This window comes from Branchiostoma lanceolatum, chromosome 16 (genome assembly GCF_035083965.1).
Source record: "Branchiostoma lanceolatum isolate klBraLanc5 chromosome 16, klBraLanc5.hap2, whole genome shotgun sequence".
NCBI lineage: Eukaryota > Metazoa > Chordata > Leptocardii > Amphioxiformes > Branchiostomatidae > Branchiostoma > Branchiostoma lanceolatum.
The window spans coordinates 8,090,513-8,108,471 of record NC_089737.1 but is presented as its reverse complement, the minus strand read 5'-3'; the positions used below and the strand labels follow the sequence as shown (position 1 = coordinate 8,108,471).

The 17,959-nt window shown below is 37.4% G+C and overlaps 1 protein-coding gene across 3 annotated transcripts in view; it reads left to right on the top strand.

Annotated features, from left to right (window-relative positions):
- Positions 1 to 17,959, top strand: part of LOC136422321 (tubby-related protein 3-like) — a 49,450-nt gene that overhangs the window by 8,334 nt on the left and 23,157 nt on the right. For 2 of the 3 annotated variants that reach the window (XM_066410022.1, XM_066410021.1), the window contains exons 2-6: positions 6,469 to 6,549; positions 7,066 to 7,126; positions 9,658 to 9,817; positions 12,352 to 12,390; positions 14,073 to 14,216. In XM_066410022.1, the coding sequence (XP_066266119.1) occupies positions 6,469 to 6,549; positions 7,066 to 7,126; positions 9,658 to 9,817; positions 12,352 to 12,390; positions 14,073 to 14,216 (485 nt within the window). The remainder of the gene's footprint in view (positions 1 to 6,468; positions 6,550 to 7,065; positions 7,127 to 9,657; positions 9,818 to 12,351; positions 12,391 to 14,072; positions 14,217 to 17,959) is intronic. The other variant, XM_066410023.1, reaches the window with a different exon arrangement.

Sequence of the window (17,959 nt, the reverse complement as noted above, 5' to 3'; positions counted from 1 at the left end):
GCCTGCACCTCCTCTCTCCCCCAGATTGCGATGAGGACCCTGGTCTCCTCATCGCGCCATCTGCCACCAGCTGAAGTTGCTGACGGAGTTTTATTCTTCTTCTTGGGCATTGTTGACAATGAAAAGTTGTTGTTGTTGTAAGAGAGCGATCTGACGTGCGGATTGGGTTTGTTTTCCCGCGCGATGCGAACTATGACCCCACGTGCCCGCATGTATGACCTCCCACCCCCGGAACCAGCCGAAATCTCCGCCGATCGTGATGGAATGAATCGTAGTTGTGTTCACACTCAAAATTTGATAGGATTGGATTGGATCCGATCGCGATTAATCCAATCAAACTACCTCCGGAGGTAGTTTCAATCCAATCGCGATTGGATCGTTTTGGATCGTTCCAATCGCGATTGGGAGCGTTCACACTGAAAAAATCAATCGCGATCGGATCGATTCAATCGCGATTATACTTCAATCGCGATTGAAAAAAATGAGTGTGAACGGGGTCTATGCCAGGGACACAACATCGCGGTATGTCAGGGGATTTGACCCCAGAACCAGGGGGTCGATATGCATCTAGGCAAGGAGGTTATATGATCTAGGATAAGGGGAGGGACCGGTTAATGGACCTGCGCACAAAGCCCAGTTTGAAGGTCCACGTTTTTTTTCTTGTTATTATTTTTGAGAATTTTTTCCTGGTGAAATCTTTGGTCAATTTTGGCCAGTTTTCAGGCAGGGGGACCAGACATGTGTTTAATTTTCAAATCCAGAAAGAAATTGTGACCTTTGACCTTTGTTGTGGTATAGAATTGCATCATTTGGGAGGGGAATTTCCCCTACTAGACCAGTGATTCCCAGCTGCAGGGGGTAAGATCAGGGTTTGTTTACGTTCAAACACGTCTAGTGCGTTAGAATGCAGGAGTCGAACCCCGGCTTTTTCCAAAAACGGCAACTAGACATGTTTAGCTGTCCAGTGGATGGAAGTTTTTGGACATTGAAATACTGTTAAGTGTACTTTGAAGCCTGTTTTTGTTCCTTGTTTTGTATATAATCTGATGGAAGTCTGTTCAACTGCTCCCTCCCCTGTACTAGAATGTAGTATAATACATTGACCCTCTCCCAACCTCATAGCTGGTTTGAATTTGGCAAAATCATGTTCCAATATTATCAAGAAGTACATTTTGGTTAATGATCACCAAATTTGGGGAATGTGGGTGCCATGTTTTGTCTGATTTTCAGCAAAAATGTGATATCACAACAGTATAGAGTATTTACCTATTGGACAGTGTATGTATGCATCTTGAAAGCTGTCAGAAATGGCTGGGAGAGGCTAGATGACTGCAATAAAGGTATAGATTTATTGGAAATGATGCACTGAGTGATTCATCCAGGTTCATACCATAACATTATTTATCAGTCATGAACTGTCAATCAAAATGCCATGCCTAGGGCCACCCCCCCCCCTCCAGCACAAAGAAAAGCCCTTTTAGAGTCTACAGGAACCCAAAAAAAGGGGTTATTGCCAGGTATACCCTTATATGTGGTATTAGACAATGCTCTATTTGAAAGAAAATGGATTTGGAGTGTATAGGAACATGTAAACTCTTTATTTTGAGCATTTTGTGTACATTTTGTGGCTTTCCTTTGGTATGTCATTACAAGGCGTTGGGTATAAAAGTTGTAAAAACAAGGCAACTTTCTATTGGAAAGTTCAAATTTCACATCCAAGTAGGAGGAGAGGCTATGGTGAGTACTAAATTACAGTTGTAAAGAGAGAAACCACTGTGAAATTTGGAAAAAAGTCATGTGACATTGGTACTACTGTCCCATTGCTTAACCATAGGGCTCAGTAACAGGGTATGGGCCTGGCCCTCAATTCCCAAGGGAGCAATCAATGAGCTTCATCTCTCGGCTAAATGATCATACCCCTAGAGTGTATCAGCCAGGGGGGTAGTTTTCTGTCTACCCCCTTGTTCTGCTACCTGTAAGGGGAGGGACCGGTTAATGGACCTGCGCACAAAGCCCAGTTTGAAGGTCCACGTTTTTTTTCTTGTTATTATTTTTGAGAATTTTTTCCTGGTGAAATCTTTGGTCAATTTTGGCCAGTTTTCAGGCAGGGGGACCAGACATGTGTTTAATTTTCAAATCCAGAAAGAAATTGTGACCTTTGACCTTTGTTGTGGTATAGAATTGCATCATTTGGGAGGGGAATTTCCCCTACTAGACCAGTGATTCCCAGCTGCAGGGGGTAAGATCAGGGTTTGTTTACGTTCAAACACGTCTAGTGCGTTAGAATGCAGGAGTCGAACCCCGGCTTTTTCCAAAAACGGCAACTAGACATGTTTAGCTGTCCAGTGGATGGAAGTTTTTGGACATTGAAATACTGTTAAGTGTACTTTGAAGCCTGTTTTTGTTCCTTGTTTTGTATATAATCTGATGGAAGTCTGTTCAACTGCTCCCTCCCCATAAGGTCTCAAATAAAGAAAAATGCCCCCCTCCCCACATCAAATCAAATCAAATTTGACATGGAGTTTATTCCCTGAGGGTATGGTATTAATCCATTTCCGGTGGTCTGTACAGCTGTCAGGTGCTGTTTGTGGTTGTTTATAGTTGCCATGGCAACGGTGACACCAGAATAGCCTGGTCAGACTCACCTGACTGGCTGGGTCAGTTGGACTATACCATTCTGTCCATTTATGGGGGTGGTAAAGCCGAAAAGGTTTTGTATATCTCTTAACATGTCTTCGAAAGAGATGAAAATAATTATGATCATAGTTGTTTGCTTTTGTTTGAAATATCAAGAAACTTTTATGCAATTATTGTTTCTTGTTCTAATACATTTTATTTCTTTCATAACCATATCTTAATTCAAATTTGAATTCTTGAACTTTGCCTAACTGAAGCTAGGTACTCATTTTCACCAGAGTGAAGTGAGGAAATAGATACATGTTCATGTATGTAAAGTGTCTTTCCCATGGGCACAACATTAATATTGGGTCCTGCTAGGGATTCAAACCCAGAACCTTTAGATTCTAAATGAACAACCCTAAAGCACAATACCACCTTGCAACAATACTACACATAAGAAAGCATTGCTGAAGTAAGCAAGTTTAGTCTACACTGCCAACAATAGTGTATTTGAGTCCGAGTCCAAAGTGCTAATAAATTATTGATGTGTAACATGCCAAATCATCACCTTTGGTGTCCCCGGCTTTTCACTGGAAGATTTTGATGGACATTTCGCATGCCAAGTTGACGACCGCGATGTTATCAACGTCAAGGGATTGGCAAATTTGGTTGGCCCTCAGCTTTTCGGACTATAAGAATTTGACGTGTGGATACTTTGCATGCAATGGCTATGGGCATATAATGTGATGATTTGAGAGCCAAAGGAAATCGTTCCTTGGTTCTTAAGACATTTTGAAGTGAAAATTAAGACACACACTGAAAATCTTGAAACTTTTGTGGCTTTTCTGTCTTTGCCATGACTTTTTCAAAGTTGCGATGCCACGAATAAGTGTTTTCCATTGTATTACTACAGAATTAATATTGTTTTCATTGCAACATATAAAACCTGCTACCGTGAAATAAAGACGCTGCAAAAGTAACTGAATTTACTGTAATCAGAGGTCTGAAAAACTTGCAATTGGAAGTTGACTAGATCAGCTCTGTGAAACCGAGAAAATTTTGTTACACAAATATGATTGTAAGTTTGATACTGGAAGCATAATACAGTTCTGTATTTGTATCCAATACTTAATAGCTTCCACATATTGTATGTACAACGCTTGAAATATGAGCTGCAATTTTTTGTGACTCAGTGTGAGTTTTCAAAAAATAAAAACATCTTGCAAAATTGCTGGCTAAAGCTAGTAAAAGAAATAGGATCTTTCTGAACTACATGTACACATAACAGGGGCTTTCTCTTTCCTTTACATAACAGGAAAGAGAAAGACATACCGTAAGTCTTGAAATGTTCAAGGACGGTTTTATTTTGTTCGTGGTCACCTTTCCATTACAAATTCATGACGCAACCATTTCCAATGTATCATTGTACTTTACTACACAGAATACTGTTTCAACCATAAAGTTAACATCTTAAACACCTCCTACAAAATTAAGTCGCTGCAAAAATGACTGAAGTAACAGTATTTTAAGCTCTTGTGTTACGTAATATACAAATATTGATTACCAATATGTTATCCATTTTATGCAATCAAACATGATTGTCATCTGTTATACCAAGACATTTTCAGGTCATTTGAGATAAATTACTTAGTACTGCTGAGTAAAACAGCTCAGTATAGAAGTGTAAAGAAAGAAATAACTATTGGGAGGTCTTTGAAGATTAATAATTAATGACATATAGCGTTCCAGTAACACTGAAGTCGGCAAAAACCCTTCCATTATGAAGATTTACAACGAGTGCGACATTCGTTAGGATTATCCGGATTTAATCGCAAGCCGTTGCCATGGCAACAAAGCACTTAAGACGAGAAAAACGTTTCTGAGGACTTTCAGTAATATTTGATGTGTAGTATACTTTTGAGGACTGGCAAGGTTCTAGAAACATTCTAAGCAACACATGTCAATATTCTTCAATAAATGTATATGACAGAACTGACATTTAGATTATTGATAAAATGTACTAATTTTATGATGGGAATGGGCAAATGTTTTAAAAATTTAAGGGAGATCTCTGGTAAGCAAAGCCCCAATGAATTTTCAAGAAACAATAAACGTACTGTCCAAAATAAGAACGTACTGGGTGGATTTTGAGGCTGAAAAAAATAAACGTACCGGTACGTTCATTTGGGAGATGAGAGTAGATGTCCACACACAATTTTCCCTCATACATGTGTACCAGACACTGTGTCAGCATGAAAATTGTTTGACATGCATTTAGCTACTGGGTAATTGTTTATCCATAGCATTTATCTCCTAATAAACATGAATATCCATAAAGCCCACTGAAGAAGTCTGGTCCCCCCCCACCCCTCAATTTTGGGACGCCATGTCTTTTAATCCTAGCTAGAAGCCCTCCTACAATCAAGAGGGAAATCAAAGACTTGAAATATCCGGGACCCATTCTTCATTCTATCCATTCTGTACTGTTTCCTGTCCAATTTAACAGCCAATTAAATGAGGAAAGCTTAAGGTTAGGGACGTACACAGGATGTAGGAAGTAGCTTGAAGTGGTCTTTTGATAAATGTCTTGCCTTTTCAATGTCGCTGTAAGCTATAACCTGGGCACACTGATTTAATATCATTGAATAAGATGACATCCTTGCATGCATCAAGTTCCGGTCTTTCCCCCAAAAATGTTTGTGACTGCTGTAAATTGTACAAAGAAGGAGTAGCTATATGACATAAATTTTGCAAAAAATATTGGAAAATGGATACTAATAAATGAGCAAAGTGTTCCTAAGGCCACACCAATTTAATTTCTTGGTTAACCGGGCGGGATTTTTATTTTTAATTTTAGCAACAACAAAAAATCATTATAACAGAAGGCTGGGGTGAAAAGTTGAACCTGACCCTGTTCACTCCCTGAAATTGTGTGCAGTCCAAATTAAAAACATTCCTCTGAGATTCTGTTTTCATGTTGTCTTTCCAATCTAGCAATTTGTAAATTTTGTAATTTTTTTTATTCAGTTAACCAAGAAAATAAATTGGTGTGGCCTAAATCAGAGAAGAAAATGTGATTCATTGTGAAAGGCCAAAAATAAAGAATTTAGTGTTTGGTGTACCATGTTTAATTTTGAGCTTTCGGTCATTTGTTCAACCTTGCGACAAGTACAAATGTAGCTTGGACTTATTAACGGAGACAAACTTTTGTTTCACCCAACTATTTTTTTTGGTTGCAAGCTCACATCAGTTTTGGAGTGCCCAAAAGATATCATCCATTTTTATCATGATATCAAATTTGAAGCTCTAATCCAAACACAAGAATTGACTCACCATGAATTTTCGGTTGGACCTCCAACCTTCGTCAGATGTTCTATCCACTGCGCTGAACGCCGGGAAGTCGAAAACATGTACTACATGTAACTTGATATGCAGGTTGCCAGATTGCCACAGGTTCAAGCCTTCAAGGCCTTAAATCTCCAACTCCTGAATTGAATTCTGATTGTGTTTTTGTTTATTATTGTTTATTGTTAAAATGACATCCATTAGTGAATTACACGGATGCAATTCACTACTCTTCCTGGAGTCATATAGTAATACATGATTATACATAACATTGGTACACATGCACATAACATTACATAGTATATACATATTTACACAATTTCAATTTTCTACCAGTTCAGAATGTTTGAGTCCGTTTTTAGTCTGTCTTTGATGAGTAGTTTGAAGGAGGATGGAACAGATGATCTGATGTGTTGTGGAAGAGTGTTGTAGGATTTTGCGCACCGGTACAGGAAGGACTTTGTTGTAGATGTTGTAAATGTTTGTTTGTTTGTTTGTTTACAGGCGCAGTCAGAGCAGAAGTAGCAGGTACAGCGATAAGAGTAACACATCGGGAGGGACGTGGGCTGGCGGACCGCCCGGAAGGTACGGTTTACTCCGTTACTGTAGATCTTGAAATGTTATTTAGTTGTAATTCTTGTTTCTTTCGCTGTAACTTTATGTTCATTGTTTTCATGGTCACCTCTGTACCGTTAACTTATAGTATTATCACTGTGAAAAAAACCCTGTAAAGTTATTATCTATGATTCGCTCACACATCCGTTCTGTAAATCACTTGCCGCCACCGTGAAGTTAAACTTAAAGTTCAGTAAAAATGTCCACTTTTCTTACACCGTGAAATTTTGGTACCGTGAAGACAAAGTCAATTACGGTACACTGCTAAAGAAAATTCTGAATATTTGTATCACCCTGGTACAGAAATTTCTGAATGGTTTGAACTTTTCTTGTACTTTTATGTGTTGCGCTGTAAGACTCAGACTGACAATAGATAGCTATTGAAACAGCAAGGAAACATGCTGCCCTATCTGCCACTAGGCACTACAAGGGTCTGAGTGAATGAACAAACTTTAACGTCAAAGTTGTGTTTTTTCTCTGTTCTAGTGTGGATGATGACCGCCCTGCCTCGCCCAATAGTGTCAGGCAGCAGAAACTTGACAGACAGGTAAGATACTATATATAGAATGATGTTTCTGCCACCAGGCCTAGGTAATCAAGTTAATTTTCATACATGATGTAAGAGGGTAGTTATGTAACGTGATGTAACAACAGCAGCCAGTTCAGAACCTTGTATCACAGCCGTGCAAAAACATTCTTTTGTTAAGTAAACAAAGCAAACATTATGATAACTTGCATTAAATCATGATAATTATGCACTTTGCTTCTCAAAAGAATGTTTTTGCACGAGCCTTGCAACACCCAGGTTAAGAACTGGCTGCCATGTTTACTTATGACGTTACGTATGGAAATTAACTTGATTATCCAGCGGTAGGATCAAGAACTGTGAGTATGATTTGTAAAATTTGATATTCAATAACATCAGAAGGTTGTGTATTTTTGTACAAATGTCTGTCTTTATTGAATAACTTTGCTTGAATGTAATCAAGACCTGTTGTATTTTAGTTCCATTGGTGACAAAAGCATTTTACATCTGAGCCTATTTCAGAATCTGCATGTATCTCATAACAGTCTGTTTTTGGAAGCTGTAAGTATCTGAGGGCTTTTTTTTTTTCAAACAAGTCTACAGTTCAAAACTTAAGTGGCTGAGTCTCTCCAACATATGTGACAAGCACAGTTCTTATGTTGTCTGGGACTTGACTTTACATATCCGCCCCTTTACTTACTGAAAGGTTAGATGTGACAGTGAATTTTGATGTCAAGCGGAAAAATCCAGACTCAGTCTGAAATGTTATCCGTTGAAGTGATAGTTGAGGATGTCCCTCGTCTTCGGAAACGCGTGAATGTCGTTGAATGTCAGACTTTTCTCCAGTTGGTAGTAAATTTACACTCCATGGACTCTAGAAGGTTATGATATCTGGTTATGTTGTACATGGTACGAGGGAGTGTAAAAAAGTAGTGGTTTAAAACAGTAACTGTTGGCTTATTTTTTTGCCAAATTTCAACTAATTTCAAATGAAAAATGAGCCTGTTATAAAACTGAAGTCTTACAATACTTTTTGGAACCGTTTTCATCTCAAAAAATGAATGTGCAAAATTGGACAGTTTTGCTCAAGATAAGACACATTGAAAAAGTTTTTTCAAAAACAACAAATGCCGTCAAGGTGAAAACAAATTAGCTTTAAGTTAGTAATCAAGCCAATTATTAAGAAAATTCTAGTGCTATAATTGACTTGAAAACATCCACAGCCCGCAGTTTTGCAACTTCGCTTACACAACACCACAGAGGTTGAATATTGAGATTCAATGCATTATACTACCAGTAAAAATGAAATTATAAATTATAATGCCAGTCTTAAAATAACTTATAATTGTTTCTCAGAATTGTTGTATATTATTAATACCTAATCGTTTCTCAGAATTCTACCTGACTTAATGCCAAACAAATCTCTTCTCTTGGACAAAATCCAGCATTGGCACCTTTTAGTTTGAGTGAACTGCCCTCAGGTACTGTGATATTTAGACAGCTTTCCGCTAGCTGTCATCAGGTTTTTGAATGTTATCTTTGAAAAGAGCTGACAAAATGGTTTCTGGCACAAAAAGCTTTTAGTCCTTTTTCAAGGTTCATATAACAGAAAGATTGTTTCTGAAAGATGTTACCGTAATTCCATTTATTTACGCGAGGACTTAATTTCGCGTTAGGGTAAAGGAGTCTCATTTACGTGATGTTTTAACAAGTTTGTAGTTCTGAAGTACAGTTAGTGTATTAAACATTGGAAATAAACATGTATTTGTGATGGAAAGGTCACTGCGAAAAATAAACTGCCGCAAGCATTTGAAGATTTACTGTAACAAATTGGTACCTGTGTTTTGGTCTGCGTCCGAAGAAATTAAAGCACTAACTAAGTAGCAAAATGTAATTGCAGAACATCGTTTACTCTATGTGAAAGCATCCTTACTATTACTAATGGAAATGCCTAAGTGCCGATTTGGCAAGATTTAAGTTGGCAAGATTTACATGTAATTTGGCAAGATTTAATGTAAGCACCACGTTTTGTAAATCAGGAAATGTTCTTGCAAACAAAATTCTTTCATCTGTGAGCAAATAAAAATACACCAATGTTGGCCATCCGTCACAATTATAATATAGCTGTTTAACCAATCAGAGAATGACAATTAGCAGTTTGACCAATGAGAGAGTGGCAACATGTCTGTCAAACTTTTACATTTTTATGTTGCATTTCTACATTTTGGGCATGGCTATTGGTCTAAACAATAAGCTGACCACCCCAATTTATGATGAAAAATTGGTTAACAGTCACAGAAATGATGCAAGTTGTAACATTTTTGTTCGTCAATTATTAACTCAATTTTCAATATGCTTTTTTTTGGTTTGTTCTTTGGGAAAAAGTTTGTCACAAGAGATATTAAAAAGAATCAGTAATACTTTAATCCTATTATGAACATTTGAAACAATCCTCAAAAGCTCAAACTAAGCCGAGGTGTTTTTACAAAAATGCTGAATCGGCTCTTGGGACACACTGTTTACTGACCCAAAATGCACTTCTCTCCTCCTAGCGTGCGTTACTTGAAAAGAAGCAGCGCGAACGACGGTCCCAGCCCGGCATGGTACTAGCGAGCGACGAGCCGCGTTCCAGCTCGGCCAGATCGCGACGTAACCGGGACGAAACCAGACCACTCATGTACGGACACAACAGTAAAAACACCATGTACCACGGTAAGTGTGATTGTACTGTTCTGTTTCACTGTTAACCTGTTGAGTCGTTATCGTCAAGTACTGTAGAGGCATCCGCATTAGATAGCTTTATACAACGCATGCAGTTACATGTGCAAACTTTTAAGGTTAGATGTGACAGGTCATTTGGTGTAATATAACCAGCTGCTGTCGCGCCGCGTGCCTGCAAGGCTCGTTTGTTACGCTGAAGGGCGGTTATACCGGCTATAATATATTATATATTACTGATACAGATACAGAACCTTTAGCACACTGAAGTAGCCGTTCGGCACCCGATTCCCTATTGGGTGAGGCAGCAGGGAGAAGGTTAAAAATGATAAAGATGTAGTCATTTTGTAAAAGGGCCACACAAAATTATTTTCTTGGTTCTTGGGCGCTTTTTGGCAAAAAAAATCACAAAAGGACAACCCAAAAACAGATATTCATGTAGCAGGGAGGAAACATAATCTGATCAGACTGTCTATATTTCACTCTCTCAATGTGTGTGCAGCAAGTTATTACAGCCTTACCCTCAGACTATATTTTCATATTGATCTTTTGAAATCCAAAACAAATTGAATTGGTGTGGCTTTAAGTTAAAGAGGAGACTGAGAAAAAAGAGCATGTTGAGGTTAAAATTGTGTCCAGGTTCTTGGACATTTTCAAAGTCAAGATTTAGAAAGTAGGCATTAGATGAATTGAAGGAAGTCGGTGAAGTTCACTAACTGGGTATACAGTTTAGCTTAATTTTTTTTCAGATTCAAGAACCGATTATAGGTTAAATTAGTGTGGCATGCATCTAAAGGCTACCTTGGAAATCAGTTATACTCATGCAGTTAACTCAAGGGACCACCCTAAAGATTAACCAAAAATCTGAGTTTCAATGCGATTCACGTGGTTTGATTGGTCGGGGTGATGGACATTTCAGTAGCTTTATTAATACATTTTTGGATACTCTGACCAAGCACATGGTATAATTTATTTATTTTGTTTTCAAGAAATGTTTTGATATAAAGGACCTGAATAAAAGAGTTGGACCATTTTTTTACATCTTTCAATGCATGGAAATATTCTACATTTTCTAGAAAGTCTTTCAAAAGAACAAACCAATTTCGTAAGACTTGTAGTAATTTGGCACAAAAGTACATGTATTTCCACGAATTTGTATTTAAAAGATTGTAACATCAAAGGACAAAAAAATATCTTCTTTGACTTTTAGTTTCAAGAAAAACAACTGAATCAAAGAAGAACATTGCACATTTTAACCTTTTCTTTTACTTGGATGTTTAATTTATTTATTGTACTACCGTCTTAGCTTCAGAAATAGATCCTTAGGGTGTTTTCAGTGGCGCACGCTTCCGTACCGATCAAAGAAATATTATTCTTTCTTCTTCTTTGTACAAAATTTAGCCCCTAGCCAAAAGTGTTTTGCAAAGAAGAAAATTCATTTATATGTCCAATTTCAGTCGATACATTTGTCTTGAAGGTAAATTTAAAGAAACGACATAGTGGTTAGTGTTTTTTTTTCAAGTGACTCTATTGATGTTTAATTTAGAGTTGAGTCTTTGTAGTTGGCAAGACTGTCTAGACATGAAGTGTTATCTATTCTTGGAACCAAAATGAAGACTTTTCAAAATATATTTGATAAAATATGGTAAAAGAAAATGGCAACCAAATGATAAGTATGATGTTCATACACCAAACAGTGTCCATTATGTTTTTGTAATGTTATATTCCACGTCAAGTACATGTATGTTGAATATGATATTTGGTACCAACCATTTAGACAGACATTGTAACATGGGCAGTCACTGTTGTGTGATGCCCCCTAGCAGTCTGTGTGTATACTGCAGGAGGCCTCCAGCTACCATACTTTAGTGTATACTTAGTACATGTATGCAGCTGTTGTGTTCCAAGTTAGATGTAAATGATTTGATGGCTTTTGGAGGAATAAATCTTCAACAGAGTTGCTCTCATTTAGTTCCTGATTATCTTTCTGTTTATTTATGACCTAACACTTTCATTTTTTCAAAGTTATATTCAATATTTAGAATTGATAGAAAAATAAAATTTAGAAGAATTTCTTTTACTTCTTGCTGTTTCATGTACAAAACTTCACTGATATTCACACTTTTTCTTCCCTTACACAGTCTCTGGCTTTTAAATGCATCTTTGATTTTAAACTTTGTTGTTGTATTTTTCCATTGTATATAATTCTTACAAATTTGTACAATGTCAATGGCATACAGATGATGTTTTCAGAGCAGGGAACGGACTTGAAACAAACTTTATGAATTTAAAAATGGCATCTGTTTTTAAACAAGAATTGCTTCTAACCCAGCTTTTTTTGTAGCACACAATTTCATTATTTTACATGCTATATGTTATTGTAGCTACCGTGTATATGAAATGTACTTTGGCATACATGTTATTTATTACATTGCAGTGTGTTTATTTTCGTTGTTGAGTCATGTATATGTAGTTTCTGTGTGGCTAGCGCTTGACATTTCACCAATCCAGTTTCATCTCACTTGCAGATCGGGACGACAATTACGAAATGGTTGACGCCAAACAAGGTTGCGTATTGTCCTAAAGCTAGGGTGGTGTGGCGTGAAAAACTCTCTCTGACTTGTAGATAAGACAAATGTTTTTTTAGATCTTTGTTTCTTCGGGTGACTCTATCTTACAATGTGATACAGGGTTTGACAAGTTTGGAAAACTTCACTTTCCCGATAGGGCTAGTATACAGACATTTGCTCTAGCCCCAAACAAGTTTTCTCGAGCCTGAAATTTTAAAATATTCCTCTGACTTTAAGCAAGACATGCTTTTAATTGTAAAATTGATATACAAACAGTTCACTGAGAGCCTTTAAGACCAATAATTATGCATGTACAGCCGTGTACATGTACAGAACATTAATTTTTGCTAGCACAAAACGACTTCTCGCTTGTCCGGAATTTCTCAACTTTCTTCCAATTTCGAGCAAGAAAGAATTTTAATTGTAGGATTTATTTACAGTCACAGAAAATCTTGAAGACCAATAAGTACTCCCGGAAAAATGACGAAGTATACTAGCCCAATCGGTGTGCCCACCGGCCTGGGGCCAATGAACTTGTCGGACCCTGTAATAGAAAGACCGGTATCACACAGGCACAGACAAAATTTCAATCATTCAGCTAAATATCCTTTTTTGGGGTCAAGATTTTGTTCATCTAGTACGACTCAGTTTGAGACACTATTTCTCACTGATAAAGAAGGAAAAGCCTTGCTTCAAGGCGGCAGCCTTTAAGGAATCAGAAGACAAACAAAAGCAAACTTTGTCAGACTCTGAATTGCTGATGTGACATACATGCTGAATCTGATGATGAATTGAAAGAACAGTAAAATATGTTGGCTGTGTCCACCCATGACTTTCTTTCCTCATTGTCGTAGGAAAGCCCACCTTGAAAACTTTGTTCTTTAACTCATTTGGAAAAGTTGTGCCAGATAGATATACGTTTACCCTTCTGTTGTTACTTATTATTATTACTTTTAATAGATTATTACTTTTAGAGGCTCATGCTGACTTCTCTTTTTAGGTGTTTGATTATATTATTGTTCAATCTGTTCTTTAACCTTGGTTGTTTCTATATCCTCATGGGCTTCTTTCAAAATTGATAAATCTTGTCTCTTTCTCTTCAAGTGAATCTCAAGATTGTCTCTCTCACTATTGTTTTCCTCTGTATGTGTTGAATCGTCTTTTGCATGGATTGTAGATTTTAGTAAGAATTGACACTGTTGTAAGAGATGTTATTTGTTATCATTTTGTAATATAATTGTTTCATAATTTGTTTGTATAAGACCAATATCAGACTTAAATCCAAATCAACCAACCCAAATGTAAACAGGGCCTTATAATGAAGTCTTCAAATATAAAAACACAGTAATTTCATCTAGTGTCAAAAATAAATTGACCAGGCCTTACATGTTTTGTGTAGTTTGTTGAACGACATTTAGATAGGGTTTTTGTTCATTCCTAAATCAAACGGGTTGGATTTTGTGAATGTGAATTAGCTGAGTCAGAATGAAATTATTTTTGTTTTGATTGAAATCTGATTTAAATCATTCATATTCACAAAATCTAATTGGTTTAAGTTGCGTTTGACCAAAAATTTCATTTAATTTCAGTTCAGCCAACAGCAATATACATGTAGACATGGTTTGCATTTTCCGTCTCTGTTTCTCCTTATATGGTCGTATGTTGTTTGTCTTTTCCAGGAATTGACGGGCCGGCTTCGTACATGCTGAACAACGAGGGGAGTACCACCAACGTGCAGGTACTCCGCGTGGGGTCCAGCCTCGACGTGGACGATCTCGAGGAACCTACCAGAATACAGCAGCGCTCATCCACCACCGAAACAGGTACGCAACGATTCCTGCCCGTTTAACTGTAAGCATTCAGGGTTCAGAGGGCTCGAAATACATTTTCGGTTTGGGGCAACTTGCACTAAGGTGTAGAATGATGAAAAAAATGACTTGCACCAAATTATACTACAAAGTCTTGCACAACCAACTGTTTGAATATTCAGGCCCCTATTTCCCAAGATGGTGGCTTTTAGATTTCTTGTTTCAAGGCCAATAAATTGTTCCAAACTCGTAAAAATGAATTGAATACAATTTCAAAAGGGATACAAAATGTTGCTTGACGTATGATTTGTTTGAGCACCGATTGTTCATTATTGGAATCTAAGTGAGTAAAAGGGGATGAATTTCTAATCTTTGTAGCTTGCACCAGTGCAGGTCTTCTTGAAATGACGTCCACAGGTCCAATTTTACGTGCTCAAACTTGCACACAGGTATTTCGAGCCCTCAAGATTGCTTTTATCTCTGTACCTTGAACTTGTCCCTGTGGCGCAAGTGATAACGCAGCGCGCAATACTGCTTGGTCATCAGATTCTGGTTTAAAATCCGTGGGCCGGAGTTTGAGCCAAGGATCAGCCCCAGCTTGGACATGTTGTAAGGGATTGCATTCGTCATTTTGGATGGTGACATACATGTAAAACCGGCGGTCCGATGTACAAGGGAGCTTCACCAAATGTACATGATTGTATGAATTACTGTAGGTCAAAATGCTGTCTGAATTATGATCATATATTTCATACACCTGAGCTCGACAACAAAGTAGGATGCATGTATGATCAATCATGTACGTGTGTCTTCTGTGTGCTTCACTACGTACATATTACGTACATGTACGGCCATCTTTCTAAGCCCCTTACTCATACTTACACCCACATATGTACGCACGTCCTCTTGGCATTTTTACAGCCATGAATTGTCATGATAATTTGTTGCGCAGATCTTATATAGGATTGGGCATTGTACAGCCATCTGGGTAAGGCACTATGAAAGCTTCTTTATGTAATACATGTACATATGTATATGTCTCTTGGACATATTTTTGCTTTATTTTGTTACCTATTGAAGGATGCTGACTGGAGTACTAAAAAGTCATGGTAATTTGTTGCACAGATCTTATAAAGGATTGGGCATCGTACAGCCATGGGTTCGGCACTGCTTGTTATGAAAGTCATTTTTTAGATACATATATTCTATAATCACTGAAAATAGAAGAAAGGTATGCATTATTTAGAGACCTGTGATGATACTAATGATATTTTATTAATATTAATTCTTCAGAAATTTCATTTGTTTAGACAAGCAACATTTATGCATTCAACTTGTGTATCACACAATCATGGTATCCCTCTGAGTTTGCTGTGTTATCATATTGCAAGGTTCCTGGTCTGACATGACAAATTGATAGAATCATGATCATGGTTGTTACCTCATTTCATTAAGCTAATCCTCACGAATCGCTAAACCCCTCTTTCGAATCGACAGAGATTAATTTGAATTAGCGTTATCTAATATACTGTTACAGTAACAGCACAAACTAATACGGTAACTGTGATTCTTGAAATTTTTACGGCGGTTCCTAGTTTTTTTTTCAGGTGACTACTTGTACTTTGCACCAAGATTTAAACTGAATGTATCCATTGCCATGCACTATGTGACTATAGCGCCACAGCATACTTAAAATAATGCACTGCCAATTTGAACAGTGCATGTATTTTTTTCCCTGCCCTGAAAATTAAATCACCACAGTTGTAACCCGTATACAAATGTAACATTCCTCTTGCATTTTATTGCAAATAATCTTAATTCTAGGGGTTATTTCAGATGAATTCACTGTTTTTTTTCATAAAAGGTAGCATTTGTAATAAACATGAAATTTCTAATAAATAGTATCCAGTTGCATTTGTATACAAAATGTATTTTTAATTTCAGGATGTACATGACTTTTATGTAATGTGCTTTTTTGCAGACATTTTTAAAAACTTTAAGGTAATAAAAATTGTAAACTACAAGTGCAGGGTAGTCTGATATACAAAATGTATTAAAAATACGAACATTAAAACAGTGTGAATCGTTATGTAGTAGATTTAATCATAATTTTTACAGTCAGGCCCAATTCTGATATACTCCTCGTAATTTTCAAATCGGTGCAAGCAAGGCTACAAAAATAATGGGCTACAAAAATTATAATGGGCCCAGACTGCGCGGCCCCTGCGTGTAATTGGCGGTGTTTTATAGCGTACGGGATGTAGGTAGGCGAGACGGATGCAGACTATCAAACACGGCATACGGCGTTGTATGTCAACGATCGCTTAGATAACCGTCCTTCCATATTTTGTGAGGATTGAAGCATTATACAGTACTATTGGCATAGGCGGCTCTATTTGGTTTTGATCTTGTGAAATATGGTTCAGTAGGTCTCCCCAATACAATTTTTGGTTTAAAAAAAATTGCTGGACTGGAATATCAGTATTTATCAATACTAATAAAGTTGATTACAAATATACTGTCCAAGAACCGAGGAAATGAATTGTTAAAGCCTGAATAATAAACAGTTTGCTGAGATCATTGTCAATGACATGTACTACTATATCATCATCAATGTCAGACAGCCCTAGTGCATTGTACCCTTGGCAGTCATAAAATGTGTTTTCCCCCTTCAAGCGCACTCCTCGCCCTGAAAATCAATGTCGCGCTTCCGCCGCGATGACGTGTCGGTGACATTGCTCGTGGCAGAAGCTCGTTATCCTCGATTAGGATGAAAAATGCATGCGAGTCCTTTTTGTCCTTGGGGTCAAGATCGGGCGATGGCTGGAAAACGCTCCAGAAAAGTAAGGGATTTAAATGCATTTTCTCTGCATGTCCAGAATGATGACAATAAGTTGAAAAATACATGCAACTTCTTTTTGTTCTTCAAGATCTTGCAATGGCTGAAATACACTAGAGAATGATAATCAGGAAAGCAAAAAAAAAGGCTTAGAATTTTTTTCTCTGCATTTCTAGGTCATTGAAAAGAATACCTGCAGCCTCAAAGACAATTTCTACTGTAGCAGCTTTTTTTTTCATGAGCAGCAAAACTATAATGGAACTCCCTCCCAGCCCACTGTTTTCCCTTGATTATAACCTACAAACCTTAAAAACAAACATACACCGCTATCTCTCACCTTAGCCACATTCAGTTTAAACCAATCACGTCAATGAGTTCAATGCTTAGAACTGGCCCCCTACGGCCTTGCATTGAGCGAGATTGTTAGAAAAAAAAACAAAGCAAAAACACACAAAAAGATCACATTCACTGCTGAGTTTTTTCCCTTTCATCTTAAACCATCTCCGTACTGCCTAACCGTATAATAACAAATTTGGTGCCAAATGGCTATCTCGGTAGGCTGTAGGTTAATCTACATCTTGTAAGTCTGCATGTGGTGTTTTTGAACCCTGAAGATGGAATAGCGTTATATTAAGAACTTTATTGCAAATCCATACCTGAGGGCTAATAGCAAGCAAATCAAACAACTGCATGAACTTAATATGATTGTGGAATTCATAATAATTGTAGCCCTGACTTCTTTTTGATATGCATGTACAGTAGATGGTAATTTATTATCTACAGTTAGCAGGGCGCAGAATACTGCCCCCTACGCTGTCACATTCCGACAATGCCACTGAGTTATTGTGACATTTGTCGTGCAACATGAGACTGCGTTATACAGTCATGTAATAACAGTGCGCTTTTCTTTATGCACAAA